General features: G+C 43.6%; 1 protein-coding gene across 3 annotated transcripts; it reads left to right on the forward strand.

Annotated features, from left to right (window-relative positions):
* Positions 1–302: 302 nt before the first annotated feature.
* Positions 303–12,350, forward strand: LOC109475539 (zinc finger protein 600-like). Of its 3 annotated transcripts, none has more exons than XM_019776189.1 (3): positions 303–379; positions 3,975–4,090; positions 5,387–12,350. In XM_019776189.1, exon 3 carries the CDS (start codon positions 10,073–10,075, stop codon positions 11,726–11,728), a length of 1,656 nt encoding a protein of 551 aa, XP_019631748.1. In that variant the 5' UTR covers positions 303–379; positions 3,975–4,090; positions 5,387–10,072; the 3' UTR covers positions 11,729–12,350. The 3 variants fall into 3 exon arrangements, with proteins under 3 accessions (XP_019631748.1, XP_019631747.1, XP_019631746.1); XM_019776188.1 differs by having other exon boundaries at positions 3,975–4,140; positions 5,387–10,554; XM_019776187.1 differs by having other exon boundaries at positions 5,387–10,554.
* The last annotated feature ends 1,030 nt before the right edge of the window (positions 12,351–13,380 follow it).

Consider the following 13,380-nt stretch of genomic DNA (forward strand, 5'->3'; position numbering starts at 1 on the left):
CAGGGAAGAATCATTTGCTTGTACATTTGTATCTTTATATATCTTACCTGCCTGCCTGCCTACGCTTGTACATTGTATCTGCATTATCGGGCCTGTTTCAAAATTAATGAGTGCATCATCCATAGATAACTTGTAGCAACGAACAAAAGTTTAGAGCGTACTTAATAGAGGCCTTTTTAATTGCTTATCTTGATGAAAAAACAGTTTGTGTTGATGCAAGGAGCTTGGTTGATTCAAAAGTCCCGTAGTGCCACCTGCACAGCGGGCACCCCCGTATTTATGCAAAGTGGTATAGTCCACATCGCCGCACCCCATTGGTCGACGTTGCAAAGACTATGCCATGCTCGCGGGCGTCTTTGTATGCATGGTCCTTGACATGGTTTGTATGCGGTTTAAAACCATTTTCTTTACAACAGTGACGGTTTTGAACCTATTAGATGTGTGTAGTGTCGTACGACAACTTGTTCGATAGTTCAGCCTGTGATCTGTGCTCCACGAACTCTTTCTGGCGACCCTTCCTTGCTCACCGCCCCGTTCTATCGGTCCCCACTGCTGAGAGTGGCCATTTTTAGTTTTCCGGGGTTGCAGAGGGCGGGTTTAGTGTAGGATCTGGCGGGAAAGCCACGATACCGACACCACAAGGCTGTGGCACGGCCTGTCAGACTTTCTCCTAGTCTTAGTCTAGTGCGTATCTTGAGGGCGCGGCCGTGTATGTAGCGTGTAAATTAGATATCTTTATGTTGTGTTTGGTAGAAGTTCGTCCTGATCGCGCCTAGCGCGGTACGCTTACCAACAACAAAAGTCAACCCGCGTTTCGTTGTGTACTCTTTCCCAAGCGATCAGTGGTTAGTTTCTTTATACTCTTCCGGGTTAGGGCACGGGTTGGAAACTGGTACTGGTAATTACCGCGTAGAACCAGAAGTACAATGTGCTAATGAAGTCCAGTCAAACAGGCAATATTAGATATAATTGGTCTAGGCTGGTGGGTGTGGCAGTTGAAGACTAGCTCAGGTGTTCTCCTACAAGGTTTCAGCCACCCCCCTCCCACAAATGCACGAGGGTCTGCATGCCTAATTTTCTGTGAGCTGTAGTATCATGGGGGCCTGCATGGGGGGCCAGACAACGCTCTACGCTAAATTTTGAGAGATGGCGTATTACGCTGAATTGAGGAAGCTTCTCGATTATGCTTTACGTTAACTTCCAAGTGCCTACAACGCATTACGTAGATTAAACACGGCGATTTCGCTCTACGCAAAACGTTCCAATTACGCTCTACGTTGAATTAGAACGGTCCGTCTACACTCTACGTCGAATTAAAATGGCCGATTACGCTCTACGGAAAAGGGCATGCGGGCCCCCTATCATTGTGAATCATAGCTGGCCCGCCTTAGGCCCGGTTCACATGTGCGTCGTTTATATGTGTGTTGCACGCGCGTGCCAAATCGCCTACGACACTTTCCCGTTTCCACACAGGGACCGCAGCTCCCGCTTTGCATCGGCCTGCATCGTGCTGCGTCACGTGGTGAACCCTGACTTGCCGCGACCTTTGACAGACAGGAACTGAAGCGCTGTTGTTGTTTTTCATGCGACAAATGATGATTTTCTTCTCTCGCGCGTACTTGCAGCGCCGGGCATTGTGCAGAAGACCGCTTGGACGTCATAGAGAACGGAACCACGATATACAACGGGCAGCTTTCCAGTGTAGCCACAATTACTGAACATTCTGTCACAGTTACACAGCCCAATCAAACAGTGCGTTTCAGCGCTGCTTCAGTTAGAGCTGTTGACTTCCGCCATGCTCAGCAAACAATCAGTAATGCTGAGCAAACAATCTTTACAAAATAATCCGAAGAAACAATTAACAACAAGTAGAAATTGTTTAAAAAAATTGCACATGACCCATGACCTACTGTGACGCAGAAATGGGCTGCGCGCAACGCAGGTCTGTTTACATGATGTTTTTCCGCACCCGCAGACTCTCCGCTGTGTGTCGCAACGCACTTGTGGCACCTCCTGAAGGTGCCACAGAAAAAATGACGCAAGGCGCAGCGTGGCGGTGGCGGGCCTGTTTACACGCTTGAAAAATGTGTTGTACGACGCCCGACACATAAAAACGACGCACGTGTGAACCGGGCCTTAGTTTCACGGACGAGATCAGGCTCTATATCTGAAAGCCGGATGAATTTGACTCGCATAGCGTTCACAAGAGGTTTTTCGACGAGGAGAACCCCTACCAAACCACCTCACTTTCTGAAGAACGGAGGGAAACTTTAAAAAAAGCTGTTGATTTGTGTTCACACCAAGCTAAATTCAACCGTTTATCCCCATTAATGAGTTAAGGCCACACCAAGTAAATTTTATGGATGACGTCCGCGCGCGCATTGATTTTGGCCTCTTCCTAGAAAAAAAAAAGAAATTCCGCTTCCTGTAACTATGACCAAAGAGTCACAACAGTGCCTCAAATCGTTAGATTGACGTGAAACCTGTAACGCGAAATGGGTAAAGAGCACATGCTTTGTTTCTGCAGGCCTGCAAAAATGTGATGAAAGAAACAGGACAGGACGACAACTGCTGTTCCACCTGATTTATTGCTGTTTTGATGATGAATAAAAGACTTCTTGCTTGTTACACTGTGTCACCTCATTCAATTTGTGTCCTAACATTTGTCGTCTCTTAGTATATTTCTAATCTAGGCATCTTGTTTTTTAGGGCCCTTCTTGTTTTTTTTTTGACCCTGTCGCATTAGATTTAGGGTCTCCAAAGGATGTCATCCATAAAATTTACTTGGTGTGGCCTAATCTGGTTTTGTGAAGTCACAGGGTCCATGGTAATACAGTAACCAAAGAGTTTTGAGGGTTCAGGTTTGAGTTCACATGTCTTATAATCAGCAGCAAAATGATGTTTCACGGTGGTGGGCCCCAATGTCTCCACCTGCTTTAGAAGAAGTAAGGGTTGCTTGTTAATTAGAAACATCCATTTCGTCGCCCATAGTGAGGTATTTTCGTGTTATGTTCGTGTTGATGCATGTTTTCCTTTTTTTGCCGCAGTTTTTATATTTAAGTAAATCCATATTTTAGAAACACCTCTATTTTCATAATTGTGTCGTAGGCGAGGTGCTGTATTGTAGCCTGGAGTCCAGCCTTGTTAGCTTTGGCGGACCAAAGCTAACAAGGCTAGACTCTCAGCTAGCTGTGTTGTACAGTAAGCGGTGTTTTTTTTGTACTCGTTTGCGAGTATCTGTTAGGATATTGTGACTTATAGTTTGCCTCTACCATGATATCTTATAAAATAAATAATATGCAGTAAATGAGAGACATTGTTATGGAAGATGACTGTTTTCATCTGTTTAGTAATTTGTTGCATTGATCTTATGTAGGCTACATACATTTATTTACTTATTTATACAAACTCTCAACCAGGGGTTTATGACCCCCACCCCAAGGGGGGCGGCCACCACGAGCGCGATCTTATGTATTTAACCAGGGATTTAGCCATTTTTACGATAGGTTGTTACCAGTTGTAAAGTGCTCACTCACTGTTTACATACAATATACCCGGTACTGTTCCCAATCTGCAAAAGATAAAACTTCACAGAGAATTGTTGCCTGTAGACTCTTGTTGTGTTTACAGACAGACAGACACACTACCAAAACATAAAACCGTATCAATCTATTGCACGAAATACATACAATTGTAGAAAACTGTTAGGACCATGGCAAGGAATATTTTGTGTGATTGGGAATTAAAAAGTCATACAAGATGGAGTTTGGTAAACCTGTTGAAACACAGTCCTAGGAGTATGATATTGTAGAGCATGTTGGCTGTGCATGTATTTGCCAGAGAAGTCTTTTTGAAAACTGCCAACATAAAACCACTGCAAACACAACAATTTATTGTATGTACCCTAAAATTTTCAGCATACTATTAATTTTGATGAATATAATTAAATATTGTCTGTCCAATGCATCCAACAGGCAGTCTTTACTGTGAAAGAGGGCTGACAGAGCAAACGGGATCAGCAAAGGTTGCAGTGAGGACCATGGAAGGGCAGAGCTGTGCCACAACAGCTACATCCCAACTTGTGTCGGTGGTGAGCAGCACAGAAGTTAACCTTCATCCCGGATCCCGCTGCCCAACCCTGTAACCAATACAAGTTTGGTGCCAAAAGGCCATGTGATTAACACGTGAAACTACACTTTATTCATTTAGCCTGCAGAAAGTCATGGATTCTTGTCTGCTTTAGTCACTAACTGTGACTCTACGTTCTACCTACTTAAGAGGGCCTGCATGGGGGGTAGTGATTACGCAAAATTTCCGCTGCTGATTGCGAATGACATTAAATTCTCAAAGCTGATTACGAATTACGTTAGATCATGAGGCTTCCCAACTGACTTAAATGTTTAACGCAAGATTCAACTGTCTAGTTCTGCATTAAAACTCTTGATTTTATGTTGATTGAAGTTGACGATGAATCTTATTATGACCACACTAAGCTATGAAGACTGAGAAAGTATAGCGGAAATGTATATGCTGTGGATACTGGCTTCCTAGTTGTGGGGCACTCCATTCACCTGATTTGCAACTTTTGCTGATTTTACCATGGCCTTCTAGACAGGGTCCGATTTATTGGTCAGAGGCAGCGGCAGGAAATTTGGCATGGTGGGGCACGATTTTGATTGAACAATATTTCCCCCTATCGAGTGCCGAAGGCGCGAGTTGTCGCGCCACAGGCCCGCAGTCATACAAGACTGCATGTGTGGGACGTACTTGATGGGGGGGGGGCTGATTACGCTTTACGGAAAAGGGCATGCAGGTCCTCACTTAACTTACCTTTCGAAGCCTTAAGCGTGACAATCAGTACTATATTTCAGGGTAGCCATAGTTACCAATTTGTTGTAAAGAACACCAGACACAATATTCTGCAACAGATAAGTTTGTATTTTGTTATATTTGAATGTAGAGAATATGAAAACTAGCAAAATTTCCATCATTTTACAATAGACTGCCCCATTGATGCAGAAAGACCCAGCTGGCAAAATTTTACAAAGCGCAAAGACTGTCATGCTGTTCAAATAAATGCAAATTGGCTGATTTCATCAAGATATCTTGTTAGTTACCACGATTGAAAATGAAGCTGTCATCATAGGCAGAGATTGGGCAATTTGCCAGTCCCAGTCTGCACTAAACACAGCAAACCTGCACCTGGCGACCATTTACAATATGACTTTCGAATGGCTATGAGATTTGTAATCTACAACTGACTGTAATAATACGAGAAAGAACCAGCCTTTGAAGTATATGTATCGTAGTATAGTAGGTTTTTGTATATTTAGCATATAGTAGGCTTTTGAAACTAACCTTTTAGTTTCCTTTGATGTTCATCCAGGATGAAATGAGCTCATCAGAAGACAGTACTGCAACACAAGTGTATGCCAGCGGAACTGAATGCTGCAGCTGGACTAGTCCTGTCGGTGGTGACAAGAAGGGCGCTGAGACTGACAACAATGGAGCAACTACATCCAGTACTCCTAACGTACGGGAAGTCAAATCCAGCAATGATACAATAATATATGTATTACAGGACGTTCAGTCCAATAAGATGGTAATACAAGTACCGGTGGTTGCAAATGAGTCAGGGGTTATAAGTTGTAGCAAGTCAAGTCCAGTAGGATCCCAGGACACACCTGCAGTTGTAGGAGATCCTCAAACAAGTACAGGTTGTCTGACTGGGCCAGACCATGTGTCTTTAAATCTAGGAGCAGGTAGCACAGGGAATCAGTCGTCAACTTTTGTTGACATGACGGAATCTTTGTCACATGTTGGTTGTGTTACAGAGGGAACACTCGGTAACCAAAGTGTCACTGCATTGTCCACTGATGCTCATAACCACACAACCATAGTCGAATGTAACCCAAGCTTCATCCCTGAAGAAGATCTTACACAAACCACATCATGTACCAAGACCTCCTTCAGAAATTCACCTGAAAGGGGTACAGAAGCACAGAAAGAAGGCTATCTTGACCTACCTTTACAAGATGCTGAAGAAGTGGGAGGAAATTGTCTTCTGCCAGTAACGACAAATGATAAACTGATGTCAGAAGATGGAAAGGAAGAAGAGAAAAGTCTTGAGGTAGAAAGAAATGAAACAAAAGAACAGGAAGGCCCGGTACAAACACCACATAAATTACTAAAGGCATCTTTCACTTATCCATCTGGCTTTCGTCAAGCAATTTCTTTGGATATGTTGATCACTGATCGGAAGAAACAAGGGCGAGCTATGAAAGAGGCTGAAAGCATTCCATTTGAAAAAGAGACCAATGCAGTCATCGGGGTAGGAACTACAGAACTGTCAGAAAACCAAACTGTAAAACAGGTTATAAGTTGGGATACAAAGATCTTACAGAGTCACAACAAGGAACATACATTAAGCCATACCCTGAATTCGAAGCGTCACCATGACGGGAGAGAGAAGTCAGAAAGTATCCCAGACCATACTGCAGGTGAAGGAGAAGACAATGTCTCGGAACTGATCGTTGTGGAACCTGCAAGAAAGAGTGTGGGCTTAACAGGTGACAAAAATATGGAAAATTCGTGCAAGATGCACCTGGAACCTCTAGATCTTTCAAACACCAATGAAGTAGAGAGGACAGGTATCCTATTTAGGGAACAAACCATGCCAGAAGTAACAGACAACAGTGGGGAAGATGTATTGGTACCTAACATGGCTAACAGTGAGGAAAACCTGATGGAAGAAGATGCAGAGTTGGCAGATGAAAACAATTCAGTTCCCATTGACGTCACCAGTTGTACCCTCCATGAAATGAAGATATTAGAGGAAGACATGCCAGAGATGGAAAATTGTGAGTCACCATTGGACAAGTCCCAGGCCTGCCCCAAGGAGGTAGACTTATCATGCGATCAGCGTGAAGAAGACTTACAGCCAGAACAATTGTCGGACAGTAAGTGGAAGCATAGTTTCACCTGCAACATCTGCTCCTTCACTGCATTTTCAGTGAAGGACATACAAAATCACTGTGCTAAGTGTGAAGAGGTGAACAGTGAATGTATGTCCATAGATACATGTTCAGTGCCTCAAATCACAGACAGTCCCCAGTGCAATGCGTTGAAGGAAGGGTGCCATGTTGAAGTCCTTTCCGACAAAATTGGACCCACAGACTGTGACTTGTCAAATCCTGATGCACAGAGCATGTCGGTGATGCTGAGTCAGGAAGGCAGCAATGCGGTCAATGATGAGTCTGCCGGCCCACTGCAGCAAAGAGTCCTAGCAAGTACAGATAATGCAGGCGGAAAACGTAGTGTCCGTGGAAAGAAGAAATCACCCAGAAATATCTGTCAAGGAGAAGATCCTACCATGGCTGGTTGGAAAGCTATAATAGTTCATCCAACACAGGGGAAGGTAAGAACCAGAACATTCTGGCGGTGCCCTGACTGTCCTTACAAAACAGACAAGATATACCCCAGTATCAAGGAGCATGGAGCTCGCCATGTCGTGTCTGCAAAATTTCCGTGTGACGTTTGCACATACTCCTGTCCCACAGAAATTGGAATCCGCAGTCACAGAAGAATGCACAAAAAGGACCGCAACCAAAAGTCAAGAAAGAAAGACAAGGCTGAGGTACAGGTCTTAGCACGGCAGCTAAGAAGGAGATTGAGGAGAAATAAGAGGGTCTACAGGTGCAGCAGGTGCAGTTTTTCCACCTTGGTCCTGGCAAGCTTTGAAAAACATTGTAAAAAGCACACAAGAAAGGTTTCTAAAAGGCACACACAAAGGAAAAATGTTGCCACCATAGGGGAACGCACTACCACTGCTAATGATCTCAAGAATGAACAGAAAGATGAATGTGTTCATGAGACAAATGAAGCAAACAGCTGTGATAGTCAAACGTACAAAGTTCCAGCTACATCATTGATGGCCACCAAAAAGTTGGAAGTGCGAGATATAGAAAAATGTAATGACAAGTCCTCACAGAGAGAGTTGGAAGTGTTGTCTGAAACCTCAGGTTCCAGTTTCACAAACCAGAGCTTCAATGAGGGAAATACCATCAGTCCTCCGCAACGGGCCAAAACCAAAAAGTACAGCTGCATTAAGTGCTCATTCTCTTGCAATTCTTGGTTGTCAGTTAAAGCTCACATGGCAGTTCACAAGAAGGGGGTGACAAATACTGCAATGGAAATTGAATCCTGTACAGATGAAGAGGAACAGGCAAACAAACTGGAAGAGAGAGATGCTAATGACAAAATCACATGTGTGATAGTTGATCCTCACAACGGGTCACCTCCTGACACGCCCACACGCCCCAAAAGGAAAATGTACAGGTGTACCACATGCCCCTTCAAATGTGACAGAATTGGGTGGCTGATTAGCCATATGAAACATCACGAACTGAGTCAAAAATTTTCATGTGAATTCTGCTCTTTCTCCACATCACACAAGATTGCTCTGATAAATCATCAGGGGATACACTCTCCTGATTCAAAGAAAGGGACTGCAAGAACTCCCATTGGTACAACAGCCACAGATGAGTGCAACAAGACAGAGTCTGGCACCAAAGTTGCAGAACAGCAGCAGCTGCTTTACCGCTGCAAAGAATGCCCATACACTGCAGATGAAGCATCCATCTTAGAGCGTCATGAGAAGTGTCACGTAATTTGGCGTTGGCACAAAAGGATGCGTGAAATGTCACAAGCAGGCGAGCAAGCAGAAGCCACTGTTGCAAGTGGCTGTAATGATTCCAGCAACGTTGGTAATCCCGCTGATGTTACAAATAAGGAAATAAATACAGAAGATAGTGGAGGCAACATGGACAAGCCCCGTGAGATGTACACTTGTGACGAGTGCACATTTAAGACTGATTTTTCTGCACATTGGAACAGCACAAAACGTCCCATGGGGCATCAAAGCACACAAACAATAACAGTACCTTTGCTTCTGTCTTAGAGACAAGTGAGCTGCATCATGGAGTTCACGAAAAAGTACATGATGATCAGACAGGTAATGCAGATGTTGCTTTGGAAGATCTTGAAGCAGAGAAGGATGAAAATGAAACTGGCCACAACACTGACATCACTGTTGAAAAGGAAGATGAAGAGGAAGGAAGACAGACCAGTCTGATGTCCAGGATGATGGTGGATGAATACAAGTACATCTTCCATTGTGAAGATTGCCCTTTTAGAACTGATTGGCTTCATGACCTAGAGAAACACAAGAGTGGCCACAACAGTGAAGCAGAGTTCCCCTGTGACAAGTGCTCTTTTTCTGCCGCTACAAAGGGAGCAATTGAGGTACACCATCGAGTACACAGATACAAGAATGCCAATCGCGAAGCCAAACTATGTACAGAATGTGGTTTTTCAACACACAGCTACGAATCCCTGCAGCTTCACATGCAAACTCATGGTGGTGTCAGTCTACAAGCAGATGTTGGTGAGTCAGTAACATCTCCTTTGCCCTGCAGTGATGTACAGACACCAAGTACAAGCAGTTTGGAAGGCAGTAGTTTCCGTCGAAAGATGGAGGAGTATCTGTACATCTTCAACTGCGAGCAGTGTCCATTCAAGACAGACTGGTACCACGAACTGGAGAAACACAGAATGGGCCACAATGCTGACCTAGAGTACCCCTGTGATCATTGCACATTTTCGTCATCTACGAAGAAAGCAGTTGAGGTACATAAAAGGGTTCACAAAGACGGAAGTGCCTTAAAAATGGATAGATCAGCTGCCAGCAAATCAACTGCACGTATATCTGAAGAAGAAACAGATAAACAGGAGAGAAAACTCCTAAGGTTTCCACACATGACACCATCAGGCATGCGGTACTATAACCACAAGTGCCCTGAGTGTCCCTTTCGTACTGATAGTAAAAAGAAAGTGGGCGTCCACTTGTTGCACCATCGGACAAAAGCAAAGTACAACTGTGATATATGTACATACTCAACAAACTACCAATCAGCATTGGGAGTCCACAGAAGGATCCACCTACAAGGATATACTAACCCACATGCAGGGAACGTGACGCCCATCAAAGATACACCGCATGGTGATGTGAAGAATGAGAGCAAGAGACTGTCACCCCAGAAATGTCAAAAATGTACAAAGTGTCCCTACAAAACTGACAGCAGGAAAAAGATGGATGTCCATATGGTGTTCCACAGGAGGAGGGGGAAAGTACAAGTGTAACCTGTGTTCCTACTCCTCAGACAGGATGACAACACTTGGGCCGCACAGAAGAGTTCATCTGCAAAATCAAGAGGTCTCAGATAGTGCTGTTCAAAACATGTACAAGGTAGTGGGAGTTGTCCAACCACCTCTTGCAGCCTACAAAACTGATCCAAGATCAGACAGTGGACAAAAGTACTCGTGTAATGCTTGCCCTTCCAAGTTTAACAGTCTCCTGGGTGTCAGGGACCATGTTTCTCACCATCTCAAACAGTTTTTGTACTCCTGTCCAGAGTGCACCTACAGTGCTGACTCCAAAAGATCAATTAAAAGTCACAAAGGTGTCCATGAGAGACACCAAGAAAAGGAATGCAGGCATGACGCACAAACATCCAACGATCTCACAGCACAGTCTGCTGAGGAGGATGAAATGCAGGGGAAAAGTATGATTAAGAAACGCAAATATCAATGTGAGCACTGCCCTTACTCAACTGATAAACTTCACAGAAGTTCTGCACATGCAAGCAATCATGGAGCAAACCATCTAAACAAGTGTAGTCTTTGTTCTTACTCCACCAATGCCTCCATCAAGGTGCACATGAGGATCCATAAGAAGTATGCCATAGCTAAGACCAAGGGTCAAAAGGTGGATACTGCAGGGAGTATCCTCACTGTTGAGAAAGTAGGAGGTGCCAGAGACAGCTGGCAGTACAAGTGTAGCCAGTGCCCCTACCTAGCTAAAACAGCAAGTTACATCAGGTCGCATCAGCGCTACCACTGTGCTGATCTCCCGTTGAAATGCCCCGAGTGCACTTTCTCCTGCAGCCGTCTACAACAGCTGTCCTTCCACCTAGAGTGGCACGGCAAGTCTCAAGACAAGAAGGAAAGTGACCTTCAAGAAAAACAAAAGCAGACAAGGGGAAGGATAGGATCTCTACAACGCAAGATATATGAACAGGGATTCAAGAGGGTTTTGATCAATGGCCAGAGGCATTATATTTGTCCCCACTGCCCCTTCCGGTCCAGATGGACTGACCAGGCTGCTGCTCACCTGGAACACCACTTTGTTATGTACTCATACAAGTGCGCACACTGCTCATATTCCACAAGGACCAAAGACAAAGTCAAATTCCATATGAAGCTGCACAAAAAGGCAGCTCGTGATGGTAATAGCCATTCCACTGATGGCGAAAAGAGGACAGTACAAATGGAGAATGAGGATGCTAGCAATCCTAGTGAAGCAAGACTACCTAAAGGTCCGAGAACAAGAGCAAGGCTAGGGGTTATAGGCCAATCCCCAATCAAGCACACTGCTTCACAAGTCCCAGTACCTCCAGCAAGCAGCAGTGTGTCACGTAACCTGAATGATTTCAGCGGCCCAAATGGATCCGAGAGTACATTTATACGATACATGACGCCATCGTGCAGTAAGGAAGAGCCAGAGCAAGAACAGCAAGTGACGGTTCTGACATTTGTCTGCATGTACTGTGATCGTCCATTTACTGACCAAGAAAGTTGGCTGGCTCACATGAAAAGGCACAGGCTCTAGAGATGGGTGGCAGATACCAACTGCTCTGATGTGGTTAGGAATAGGACAGACGGTGACAAAGTTTTGCTCTCCAGTTTGACCACATAATTTATATTTAAATTAAATCAGTTGAATTTTCTTGGTTTATTGACCCAGGTTGGTTAAAGATTGTCCACTTAAATGGCACTGTCTTCATATAGCTGATGAATTGTAGTAATGTTGGTTCTAGGATGCTAAAATTAATTTGTTAATGCTCTGTACCTAATTAGTAATGTGATTGTAAAGGTTCTGTATATATATATGGGATTTGAAATAAGGATAATGTGCCTTGATTGTACTTATAGCAGTCTAGTAGTTGTAAGTCTGTTGAATATGCATCTTGTCATAGCATTGTAGAAAGTGTAGTTTTTGTGGTGAAATGCTTTATATACACAACTTTTATGGCAATTGTAACCTTAGAGTGTAAAGTTATTTGTGTGTTTTTTCATAGCTTGCTTGAAGCTGCACACTAATATTAGTGAACTTACAGGCTAACTAGAGTCAGCACGTCGGCAGAACGTACTGCGCCTGCGCAAACCCCACATTTTTCACGGTTTTCGTTGGATTTTTGGTCAACGTTCCATCAGGATTTTGCCTGTTGCAGAAGATATCTTTTCCGACATAACATTTGGAAACTACAGACGGAGTGTTGACCTTATATGCGCATATACAACCTTATATGAGCCATTCGGCCGAAGTGCTATGCACAATACATAACGGATTTTGCGCAGGTGTAGTACGTTCTGCCGACCTGCTACTAGAGCCTAATTATATTAGGTCACATGATAATCTTGATTTGATAGTGGACATCAGTAAGTGCAACTTAAATTTGACCCTTCCCCAAAAGGCACAAAACTGCAACTGTCCATTTGAATCATTACTCATGATGAAAAGTGCTGTGGTTTCGATTCATGTATAATGTACCTTGTTGCAGATATGAAATTAACTATAAGCAAAATTGAATTGAAAGGAGATAACTACTCCAACATTTCAAATGTTGAGCCAGCAAGGTGGGGCTATGACGTCACAGGAAAGATATCACCTGTAAGCCCCTAAACTGGCGTCATACAGCCAGGAAAATTCTGCGAGCTCAAAGGGATATTTTTGGCAACAACATTAATATGTCCGGTGTCCTCTCAATCACTGTGCAATTTACAGCTTTCGATTTCGAGACAAAAAATTTGCCTGACTCTGATGATTTGGAATTAAATTTGCAGACCCAGGCCTCTGGCAGTCAACACATTCAGTGAAGTTTCTTACCTACTCGGCACTCTCATATTCACAGATTTGTGCGAGCCTGCACAGAAGTGTCATATTTTGATTAATACCTTTTGTATACCCCAAGTTTATTTCGTTAATTCCAAGTGTAGACATTTGTTATTATTCTAGCTGCAGCAAGATTTACATGACAACATGGATTGTTATGAGCAATATTCATTTTTGTTGTAGGTTTGTTTTAAGCGTTTATTGTGGCTAATATATCAGTAATAGGAAAGATATGGCCTAGGCCTGCTGTTATGTGTAACTATTTGGGCATGTGTATGTGATTGATAATGCATTCCACTAGGAGCTGCCAGTTTGTTGTCTCTCTTCATTACATTACTTACACGTGTAGTGCATCTTAGATGTTGAGT

Source organism: Branchiostoma belcheri, unplaced genomic scaffold, assembly GCF_001625305.1.
Source record: "Branchiostoma belcheri isolate BF01 breed outbred unplaced genomic scaffold, Haploidv18h27 scaffold34, whole genome shotgun sequence".
Taxonomy (NCBI): domain Eukaryota; kingdom Metazoa; phylum Chordata; class Leptocardii; order Amphioxiformes; family Branchiostomatidae; genus Branchiostoma; species Branchiostoma belcheri.